At 39.8% G+C, this 12,157-nt stretch overlaps 1 protein-coding gene across 2 annotated transcripts; it reads right to left on the bottom strand.

Moving 5' to 3' along the window:
• Nucleotides 1-3,390: 3,390 nt before the first annotated feature.
• On the bottom strand, nucleotides 3,391-10,289 carry LOC134314787 (deoxycytidylate deaminase-like). 2 transcript variants are annotated; one of them, XM_062995500.1, is made up of 7 exons: nucleotides 10,156-10,289; nucleotides 9,116-9,227; nucleotides 8,085-8,220; nucleotides 6,868-6,984; nucleotides 5,041-5,137; nucleotides 4,721-4,814; nucleotides 3,391-3,896 (listed from the first exon to the last, which is right to left on the bottom strand). In XM_062995500.1, the coding sequence occupies exons 1-6, from the start codon at nucleotides 10,197-10,199 to the stop codon at nucleotides 4,745-4,747; spliced, it is 576 nt and encodes a 191-aa protein (XP_062851570.1). In that variant the 5' UTR covers nucleotides 10,200-10,289; the 3' UTR covers nucleotides 3,391-3,896; nucleotides 4,721-4,744. The 2 variants fall into 2 exon arrangements, with proteins under 2 accessions (XP_062851570.1, XP_062851571.1); XM_062995501.1 differs by having other exon boundaries at nucleotides 3,391-3,876.
• Nucleotides 10,290-12,157: the final 1,868 nt, after the last annotated feature.

The raw sequence follows: 12,157 nt of genomic DNA, 5'->3' as shown, positions 1-12,157 counted from the left end.
AATTATCTTTTTAAAGTAAATATTACAATCAGCAAAATTACATCGTAAGAGCTTTCACGATGGTTTCTGTACGATGGTTGATGAATGGTGATGTGATGGTTGGCGCTTCGTAGCTCAAAGTCTGGATCGATCCACTGAGCTGTTAAGTTAACCTGGTCTTTATAAATCACACTATCGGATCGGCTACTTTTAGGAAATATCGCCGATCGCCGATAGCATATTTTGATTAAAAATCGGCCGATACTGATTCGTAGCCGATTTGCTTTTTTAGGTACGCAGTGTTAATAATGATTCACAAAATGTTCGCCTGCAATGATTTGATATCTGATGCTGATTTTTGGCATAAAAGTCAAATCTTACCACAATTCAGACTTGATTTAGTGCCAATTTGCTACCTGTAATATCACAACAATAAAATGGAACAAAACTAAGACCTAAGAGCCAGTTTGGGTGCCACTCTGGGTGTGCAGGTTCTGATGACATACTGTTCTAACAATAGGAAAAAAAAAACTTGACATTTAAAACCTGTCCACAAACCATCCTCAGATGTACCAGTTCATAGTAAATGAAGTTTCATACTGAGTCATGAATATCATTCATACCGAATCATTCTTCAGTTTAATGTGTTTATTGAATCGTGTGTATATTCATTAGTCCATTAGTCTGTTTTAATGCATTAACATTTATTGCTCCAATGTTTTCTCACCTAGAAAACAGGAAAGGGTCTTCCCTAAAATGATGGAAGTATATAATTTCCTTTAATTAATTTATTACACCTGTTATTGTTATTGTGGCTGAAGCACATGAATAATGTATTCAGTCTGTTTTACCACCGCTTATCATGTTCGGGGTCGTAGTGGGTACAACTCGCTGGGCAAAACGCAGGAAACACCCCGAACAGGTCCTCAGTTCATCAAAGATCAAACACAAACACACTTGGGGCAAATTCTAATAGCTCCAGTTAACCTGACTACATGTTTTTGTACTGTCAGAGGAAACCGGAGCTCCCGGAGGAAACCCACACAGACCCGGACCGCTCCATCTGGGAATCGAACCCAGGACCTACTTACTTTTAGGCTAATCACCGACCCACCGTGCAATAATTAGAAGTGGTGTCCCAATACTTATGTCCATATAATGTACATGTAAAACTATAGCTTCAGTCGAAATGAATAGACAGAGGAACCTCGATTTAACAGACAAAATAAAACCGAATGTCCGGACCGATTGTTTAAAATTCCAGTGAGGCAAACCAAGATCATCAGTTTAGTAATCGCCCACTAGGCGGCGCATGTCTCTCTGTTCACATGAGTAAGAGCTAGTGGTGTGCGATACTGCAAAATTTGGTATCGATCCGATACCAAGTAAAGTATTTAAAAACGTATAATCTTTCAATACCTACAAATGTACTGGTGTCTCTTGGGATTTTAACAACATAACAGCGTGACGGTACCACAGTAAACCCAGCAGAGCAGGAGGAGAGGAGTGAGGTGTGGATGTAAGATGTGAGAGGAGCGAGTCTGTACACACATGATCTTTACTTTCTGATGAAAAGGGAGAAACGTGCTCAATGTAGCGGAGAAAAAGTAAAACTAAAGTATCAATCCCATCACACTATCGATCCGATACCAATACCAACGTTGGTATCGATAATATCGATATTTGGATCGATCCGCCCACCACTAGTAAGAGCAGACCTGGGCATTGTACGGCCCGCGGGCCATAACCGGCCCACATGACGTAAATAAATGTACATCAAACATGCAATATAACAGGATTGTTTCTGACGGGATTGCTGTGTCTTTACATTTCTGTAAGTTTGGATTTACGTGTGTGCGAGTGTATCGGGCGTCACCGTAATGTGTCGGCGAACAGAACTTGATTGACGGTGGAGTTTTTAACAAGACATGAACTTCTGAAGTATTTATTTACTGAACTCAGATGTAAAGCTGTTTAAGGATCACAATTTAGGCTCTAAATCGCTGTTACGCTACTAAACAGAGAAATACAAGAACATGAACGATGTGGAGCGTCACACCTGAAGCTCCTAACTGAACTGCAAAAGCAACAGACTTTTATAAAGTTTAACACATCCAGAACTGAAGCAATCAGGACCAGCTTAGTGATTTTAAAAAGAATATTCAACAATCACAAAGGACTGAAAAACAGCAGATGAGGTGATTAAACTTTACACTGTTTTGTTTGGAGTTTAAAAACCTGCACATTTTGTTCACATTAGTTTTTTTTTTTTGCATTTGTTTGTTTTAATAGTAAAATAATGTTGATGTTTTTACTCTGCCTACTTCTAATTGTGTGATTGTAACATCTAAACATTAACATCAACAGTCCCAGTTTCTTATGTGGCCCCTTGGGAAATTTAATTGCCCACCCCTGAGTGAGAGGGTTTATTTTTTACTTTGTTCTCTCCTTTTTCTTCTTGTTTTATGCTTCATTTTCTGCACCAGCGCTGCTCCAGTTACCACCAGTAGAGCTTTAGACTCAGAATAATAGAAACTCCGAGTTCCACCATATGATCACGGCAAAAAAAACATAAAACATCTCGTCCACCAGACACAGTAAATGAAATTTCTCTCCAGTAGTCGACACCAAGTTTATTATATTTATTTACAGGTTTAATGTTTCATGTTTACATATTTGTTTACGTTCTTTATTAAAGCAATAAGCCACGACAGACCGTGCGTTACTGCGATTTTATCACGGGGAAGGATGTTTTGACACGACACGAAGTGGAGTCTCGAGTGGCTTATTGCTTTTATAAAACAGCAGTCAACATAAAATATAATAAAATACAACAATGTTCAATTTATAAATGTTTTTATTTACAAAAAACTTACAAAAAGCATTCTTCCGCGAAATCAAATAGTCCGTTAACAGTGTTGTAGGCAACATGAGGGCGAACATAACATTCACAATAAACATTCCTCCACAAACACTATTCCACTATTTCTTGGACGAAACACCCGCTTAATGATCAGGATTACTGTTTATATTAATCTGGACATCTCCATGTAGTACATGACTTAAAATAGTGTTCCACCAAGTTTGTACTTTTTCTTTTCAGTGGCGTATTAATATGGAATGATGTGAGGTGGTCATAGGTTGCGTATATCGGGGATTTTACAACGGCTTCGAACGCGGCTCAGCCAATCAGATTTTAGGACCGGAACTATCCGTTTTATAATTTACTGTTGATCTGTTGATATGTGCATGTTTAGCACTTTTGTGAACCTTCGTGCTGTGTTTTCTTATATTTTAGCACCTCCAGTGCTCCCGTCTTTTAAAACGTTAAACAGAGGTTCCTCTGTATATCTAAATTTTGTGGATTTTGTGAAGCCATGTGGAGCAGTACAATAAAACACCTTCACACAGTTTGATGCATAAATTTTATTTTATATAAGTGATTTTATATACATGTTGGCAAAATCAATAATCAGCAGCTTCAGAAAACATGAAAACAACATTAAAATGTAAAACCGTTTGATCGCTGGCCACCTTAAAGGCTTCACAAATCTGCTCCCTGAAACGCATTAGGCAGTCTGTCAACTACAGGTAGGGGGCGCTCAGGTGGCGCAGCAGTCCGAAACGCTAATCCACCACCGGGCAGAGCCTCACTGGTGCTACCAGACTGGCCAGGAGCTCAGACTACAAGATGATACAGAAATGGCGACTCCTGCTCCTCTGGATGTGCTGGGGCGTTTGTATGAGTAACGCGGTTTCATAGGCCCCCGAGGAGGAAAGTGCTAGCTCGTCGAGAAGGTCGACAGAGCGCAAAGAAAAATGTTAACAAATGAAGAAAAAAGTCCATGTAGAAGTAAATGATTCTCTCAGAAGAACAGACCCCCAATACAGCAGAACCTAAGAACACAAGCAGCAACCTGTGAGGATTAAACCCCAAAACAATAAACAGAAAAGGTTAAAGGTCAGGGTCGAAGTGTTGAACTGAAAAAGATACATTAAGAAACATTAAGTAAAATGTTTTTCTCTTCTATTTCTACATTTCTTCCAACCTAGTCATATCCATTTCCCCACTTGTGTCTCCTCTACTGCTGTGGACCCTGAGCGAGGAGGGTCGTACCAAACACGCCCCCTCCGACACATGACCGTTTGTCTACCACTTCCTTTCACCTGTACAATGTGGGTTAACATAGTATCACATACAGTCAGGCACTGCTCTCCATTATTCAGCATCTCAGTGCAGTACCTCAACCAGCCAGCAGAGGCCACAATTACAGCAGTAACAGCCGGCCAATATCTTATATGCTGCAACATCACTCTATATTTATTAAAACCCCTTTAAAATTTACCATAGATTAGTCGTGGCCAATTCCCACAAAATCAGTATTCACAAGACGGTCAGTTTGTGTCCAGCTCTGTGTACAGATGCATTCTGTGTACAGATTCGAACCCTGACAGGAAAACTTTATTATGCATTTATTATGATCTCTCTAATATGCACGGAACGATTGCTGGGCTAGAAACGCCTGGCAAATTTTTTAGGGACAGTGGTAGCTTAGTGGGTAGAGCTTTGGGCCATCAACCGGAAGATTGGCGGTTCAAATCCAGGCTCTGCTATGCAAGGCCCTTAACCCTGTCTGCTCCAGAGGTGCCGTACGATGGCTGACCCTGCGCTCTGACCCCAATACAGCAATACAGTGGTGTGTGTGATGTATTTTAAAGACATGCTCTGTATTGAACCTACAGCAGGTTTGCAGCGTCCATCACATCAGCGCTGCGCCGCGGGATCGATGGAGTTAAAATCAATAACGATCTTGTTTCTCTTTGGCTGAAACTGCCTGAAAAATAACACACACACACAAAGCAAATAATAAAAATAATAAATCATGACGTCACATTTCTCCTCGTTATCTGCTTCATGTCTGTTCCTATAATCAGCCCGTCAGAGTCACATGTTAGGAGTGGTGAGGAGTTTACTACCAGCCCACACCAGTCGAAAACTGGAACCAGCAGACCTGAGGGACTTTGACATGGACCAGACGAGAGATTATACAGGAGACTCACCTGTAGGACACACGAGCCAAATCCAGCAGCCTTCTGGAGGCCTCCATCTCTGGACTGTCGTGATACTTATCAGATAAATAAACCACGTCTTTTATACCTGCAGGAGATACGAGAGCAATCCTGGTGTCAGAGGTACAGAGATACGCCTTTAATCACGTTCAAAAGTATGTGGACGCCTGAACATCAGCTTGTTGGATATGCAATTCTAAAGCCAAGGGTATTAAAATCAACACCTCTCTGTAATTTGCAGCAATAACAGTTCTTACTGTGACTATATCCGCCCATTCAGTCAAAAAATAGTTGACCCGTATCACTATGATGTTCTATTACATGACCAAACAGGCACAAATTCCAACATACACACTCCAAACTCTTAAAATTAGGCTTAGGCTGCAGTAAGAGGACGGGGAGAGGCATCTAAAACGTTTATGGAAATTAAATAAAGGCGTCAATTTTGAACCCCACGCCGAAGTAAAGCTCGCTTGACTCTGGACACTGATACCCGTGTTCCAGAAGCTTCTTATTTTTTATAAGCCTGGAGGACGTCTGACCAGACGGATACATTTCCTTACATCTTGAGGCAACAGGTTTTGGGTTTTTTCCCCCCAACCTTGACAGGAGGCCACGATTCCATGTACTTCTTAATTGGTTCAGTCAAACCAGCCTTATTTATATGGGCACAGAGAACTTAACAAGGAACCACTTTCTATTTCTGTGATATTTTAGACCGAACAGATTCTGGTTGATTCTGGTCTCATGACTGAGACTTTGTCTCCCCCTTGTGGTGCAAGTACGAACTTCTCTCATTGTGCTGAACATGTAGCGTCCAAAAGTATGTGGACACCCGACTACAATCTTGTTGTAAATCCCTTTAAAAAAGCCTTAGTAGGATCTGTTAACACTCACATATTTTATTTGTCAATTTAGCTACAATTAGAAACCCCGTTTCCAGAAAAGTTGGGACGTTTAGTAAAACAAGTTGTTTGTTAATAAATCTGTGATTTATTAATTTTCTTGAATCTTCATTTAACAGACAAAAGTAGGAAAAGAAGATTTCCAATGTTTTCACTGATCAACTTTATCGTAGTTGAGTTTAATGCCTGCGACACGCTCCAAAAAAGTCAGGACGGGGGCGTGTTCCCGCCGTGTTCCATCAGCGTTCCTATTAATGAGACTTTTTAATGCTCGCCGGCGTCCGATTCTCCTCTTCGTGATGTGCCGTACATTTTTAATACTAGACAGATCTGGACTGCAGGCAGACCGGTCAAGCACTGTGGAGAGGGAGGCCTGGCATCGCCAAACTGAAATATTCATTGACCGATCAGGCACAAATTCCAACATGCACAATCCAAACTCTTGCAGATCGTATCTGGGGGACGGGGGGGGGGAGGCGACTCCATATTACATTCAACAAGCTCACTGTCGGGCGTCCACATACATTTGCCACCACTAGTGTATGAGCAAAGAATCCAGACTAAAACAGGCTGTGAACCCCAAGCTGAGGTAAAGCTCGCTTGACTGTGGACGGTGACATCCGTGTTCTATCAGCTTACTGACATAATCACGGAGGTCTCTCTAAAACCCCAGAACACACCTCTGTAGCAATGGTACCTTCACACACATGCAAGTCACCCAGGACATGAATGCGCCGATGCACCTCTCACTGATGACAGTCTGGCTGGGACTCATCTACGGTGGATCCTCCTTTTACCTCTTAAAATCAGCCCACACAAACGTCCCAACTTTTCCCGGAAACCGTGTTTGTGCACCAGTCACCAGCATGAACACATGATCAGAACCCTGAGAGCCGAGTGCGCGTTTCCTCACCAGCCTGGATGATGAGCTTGGCGCACTCGTTACAGGGAAACAGCGCCACGTAGACGGTGCAGCCTTTCACATCCGCCGAGTTCTTGTTCATGATGGCGTTCATCTCGGCGTGGCACACTGTAAGCAAAGGGCAAAAGTATTGGGACAATTGCTAACAGGTAATAAATCAAGTATTTCAAGAAAATGATATGCTGCTAACTTTGCAGCAACAGTTTAGGGAAGGCCCTTAACTATTCCTGCATGGCCGTGCTCTTTAAAGACATAAAGTGTTTAAGTCTAGATTGAAAACAGATTTATTTTCTCAGGTTTTTTGATTACTTCAGACAGAGGAGCAGAGCTTGGGGGTTCTTGGTGACAGAAACTTGTGGTGATCAGGGATGTCGGGTTGCTGTCGTTCTGCCTCTCTTGTCCGATCACTCAGGTTTGATGGCGGTGGGGGAGGTGGGCGCTGATGTCCTGTGAAAGCCTTCATGACCTTGTTACCTGCTCGCTCTCACGTTTAGTCCTGCTGTAATAATTAGGGCTGCCGGAGTCTAAAACTCTCTGTAAAACTGTTTGTCAACTAGCATTGTACATTATTAACTACATTCTCTGTTGTTTTACCCCGAGGGCATTCTGATGGAAACCTGTTTACCCGCCGAGGTTAAGGATTGAAGTCGAGACTGCCGTGCCAACGACGCTGCTCCTGCCGGATGTGACGGGTCTGGAGTAACTGCACCAAGAATGACGAACTCACTACAGACTTTATTGAAGACTAGACCGAATAACAACTCTATTATTATTATTTATTTATTTATTTATTACCAGTTATAACTTTTAGTTCATTTAATTCTGTTTGTATGATTTGTGTAAATCCTGTTTTACAACAGGGGTTTTTGGTCTGTTGGTCCTGGATTTTGTAAAGTTGCTTTGAGACGATGTCTATTGTAAAAAGCGCTATATAAATAAAGTTGACTTGACTTGACTTGAAGAAAAGCTCCAGTGACCTCAGCCCCACTCAATTCACCACCGCTCTGGGATGAACCCGAACATCGACTGAAGCTGTATCGACCAACAGCGATTTCTTTTGACCAAATGAAAAGCCTTTTTGTCCCTAAATATCTGGGAAACAGACAGTGAAGAAGATCTTCAGGTCATCCAACCCCAACAACGTGATAAGACTAACCAGATGTGGAATAGTAAAATGTTTGTTTATACCGCATTAGTGTCAGACTCACCGTACGGATATTTGGTGTCCAGGCGGTCACTGGCAGATCGGGCCCAGGGCAAAAGATCGTCATCGCAGCCGTTCGGCATCCCGTTATAACCGATTCCTACGATCTTGTTCTCCTGGTTCACGATACACGCTCCCACCTGCACAAAAACATCAAAACTGAAGATCAAAATGGATCAACCAGCCACGAATAAAGGCTTTTAATATTCCTTTCAGACATTCAGCCCGAAATTAAGTAATTTCTAGGGTCAGGTCACCATTAAACCTTCATGCTTCGACATGGATGAGTTCAGTTCTCAACACAATACAGACAGATACACTATATGGCCAAAAGTATGTGGACACTTCTGCTTACTATTGATTTGCATGGTTTCAGCAACATGTATTGCTTTCCTGATCCAGCACGACTGCCCCAGTGCACAAAGCGAGGTCCATAAGGACAGTTTGACCAGTCTGGTGTGGCACAACTCTAGCAGCCTGTACAGAAGATTTTCTCATGCAACATCACTGCCTGATGTGGGCACACATCCCCACAGACACCATACAAAATCCTGTGGCGAGCCTTTTCATTTACGTTCACATTTTCGGCATTTAGCGGATGCTTTTATTCAAAGCGACTTACAGTACCGTGGCAGTATACTGTCTAAGCAATTGAGGGTTAAGGGCCTTGCTTAAGGGCCCAACAGTGGCAGCCTGGCAATGGTGGGGCTTGAACTGGCAACCTTCTGATTACTAGTCAAGTACCGTAACCACTAAGCTACAACAGCCCTTTTTAAAAGATGAAAAGCTTTTAAAGCTGTGTAGTGTGATGTAGTCAATGCCCATATAACGTTAATACCAGTGCACATGGTTTTGGAATGGGACGTCCAACAGACTCATGGTCAAGTGTCCACATACTTTTAGACAGCAGAAAAACAGCACTTCTGTAAGTCGCTCAGCCAAACGCTGATGTAAATATAAAAGTAAAACTTGGGGTTTTGAGGACCCATAAATGTCGGACTCATCCGGAGGGCGTCTCCACCTCCTCGTTCATACCTGTGAGCTCGGATCTTTGCTCCTCTGTGCAGACAGGAAGGCGACGGCCATGAAATACTCAGACCACTCCAGGTAGTCCTGCCTCTTCATGGCCTCACCGGGGCTGTGGGTCCTGTACAGGGGTGGAGAGAGGAACCCTGGTTATGATCCATAAACAACTGTAGAACCAGCATCAGCAAAAACGACCGGAGTTCCTTGAAGATGCAGAACGTGAATGAAGGGAACGGACGGACAGATGGATTCAATCTTATTGTCATTGTTATTGCTATTTACATATATGGAATTATATCTATATACATAATGGCAATGGTAACAGTAAGCATATGAACAAAAATGGGTATATATTATGATAATAACAGTAATAATAATAAAGATTAGTTAATGCCAGGGAAATGGAACTGAATGCGTGTTCCATTCAGTCAATAACGGACACTAGTGTTTAGGGTGGCACCGGACGCACTGTGACCATGTCCAGGATAACGCAATAATTAAAATAAATAACAGAAGGTGGGTTTGTGCTGTTAGTTAAAATAAACAATAACAGGTTTGCTGTTATTCACATAATAAAGGGTCAGTGGTAGCTTAGTGGTTAAGGTACTGGACTAGCAATCAGAAGGTTGCCGGTTCAAGCCCCATCACCGCCAAGTTGCCACTGTTGGGCCCTTGAGCAAGGCCCTTAACCCTCAATTGCTTAGATTGTATACTGCCACAACTATAAGGTGCTTTTGTTAAATGCTTACAATGTAAATATAAACTGTACGGAATACTGTGATCTCACTTGTGTTCTGTACGTTGCATTTAAAGTTCACAAGAGACCAAACATTTAACCTTAATCATCAATTAAATATAAATTAATCAGCAACAGGGTCTCGTTTACAGTCACATTAAATTAATTAATAATTTATTCTGCTGTATTTAATATAATTAATGAGAAAATGATGTTGAATTTGATCTGTACGGAACACTGTTAATATAAACACACATCAGAGCTATTACAGTTCTACCACTGTGTGTGTGTGTGTGTGTGTGTGTGCACTCACCCGTTACACTGCACAGATGAACCAGTTTCTGTTTCATTATTCATCCTGTTTTGTGATGTTAAAAATAATAAAATAAACTTTAAATAGTTGAAACGAGTAAACAGCGCAGATACAGAGCAGCACAACACACGAGCAAAATCTCCCGCAAAAATACAGCTCTCGTCCAATCAGCATGACGGGGACGAAAGCTTATGCGTTCAAGTGCGTCACTGCTGCGCAGAAAAACGCAATACATTAAATGCTGGCTTTCTTTTATTATTTTATTATTGTTGTTGTTTTTGATAATATAAAATGAATAATAGTATTATTAATAATAATAATAATAATAATGATAATAATAATACTACTAATAATAATATTAATAATAATAATAATAGTGATAATAATAATAATAATAATAATAATAATAATAATACTATTAATAATAATAATGATGATGATGATAATAATAATAATAGTATTAATAATAATAATGATAATAATAATAATAATAGTATTAATGATAATAATAATAGTAATAATAGTATTAATAATAATAATGATAATAATAATAATAATAATAATAGTATTAATGATAATAATAATAATAATAATAATAATAATACATTTTATTTATATAGCGCTTTTCAAGATACTCAAAGACGCTTTACATAAGACAAATAATCAAAACAAATACGTACATACACCATACAAATCATAGTACAAAATCAAAATAGTACATCAACATCAAGAATAATTAAGATAAAAACAAAGAGAGCAGCATAAGACAGTTCATTAAAAATTAGCTAAATTATGAGAGAGAACAACAAATATAGAACAATTTCTTAAAATTAGACAGAAACAGGACAGATTTACATGCAATCAAATTATTAATAGTAATAATAGTATTAATAATAATAATAATAATAATAATAATCGTCATTTATTGTCTGTTTTACCACCGATTTATCCAGTTTAGGGTCGCGGTGGGTACAGTTCACTGGGCAAAAGGCATGAAACACCCAGAACAGATCGCTAGTCAGAGGGCATTTTACACAGATATTATTATTATTGTTGTTGTTGTTGTTGTTGTTTTATTGTTGTTGTTGTTGTTGTTGTTCATCATCAATTTTCCCTCTCATGAATTCTTCTTACGGAATTATGAACATATATCCCCAGGAAAAAATGTACTGTGAAATTTCATAGTAAAACTGTGAATTGTTTTACAGTTCTATTATGACTTTTTGATGGTCATTTATTCTGTTATTTTTCCGTTTTGTGCTTTCTTAGCAGTTCAGCTGGTACAGTAAAGGTACGTGTCTAATAAAGTGAATTACTGAGTGAATATGTTGAGCATTTATTACGTTATCTTGTACTTAGCTGTTTGTTTACGTAAAACAAATTTTGTTGCTTTTCCCTTGTCAGTTCTGTTCTAATTATTTGTTCCTTATTCCGTGTTTTTTGTAGCTATAGGTAAGATCTGTGTGATCTATAGTTTTCTCACTGGGATCTCATCCAACAGGGTATGAAAAATCACGGAGGCAATGTGCTCGACATGTGCTTACTCTTATGCAAATTAGGTGATGACGTCATTTAGCGACTTCTAGCGACTTTTAGGACAGCCAATAGCTACTTTCCTTACTGAGGAGTTGGCAACACTGGTGTGGCTTTGTTAGCTCAGAAGGTGCTGTTCTGGTTGTCGGTTTAATCCCCACTACAAGTTACCCAAGTTGCCACTGAAGAGCCCACAAACAAAATACCCCCAAAACAATTTGTTGACATATTTTATTGAGATTTTTATTAATAACTTCAATAGCTTTTAAAGTATTCAGCATATTGCTCCAACAAGTTGTATTTTATCAAGTGTAACCCACATTACATACTACAACTCTTATACTGACACTTTTACCCTTTATAACAATAAAAATCTGTTTTTTATTATGTAATAAAGGGTAAAAGTTACACTTGATTTACACTTGTTTTGGAGCAATTTGATCAATATTTTAAAAGCTATTGAAGTTAT

Source organism: Trichomycterus rosablanca, chromosome 5 (genome assembly GCF_030014385.1).
Source record: "Trichomycterus rosablanca isolate fTriRos1 chromosome 5, fTriRos1.hap1, whole genome shotgun sequence".
In the NCBI taxonomy this organism is placed as follows: Eukaryota; Metazoa; Chordata; class Actinopteri; order Siluriformes; family Trichomycteridae; genus Trichomycterus; species Trichomycterus rosablanca.
This window is presented reverse-complemented; position numbering and strand designations above follow the sequence as displayed.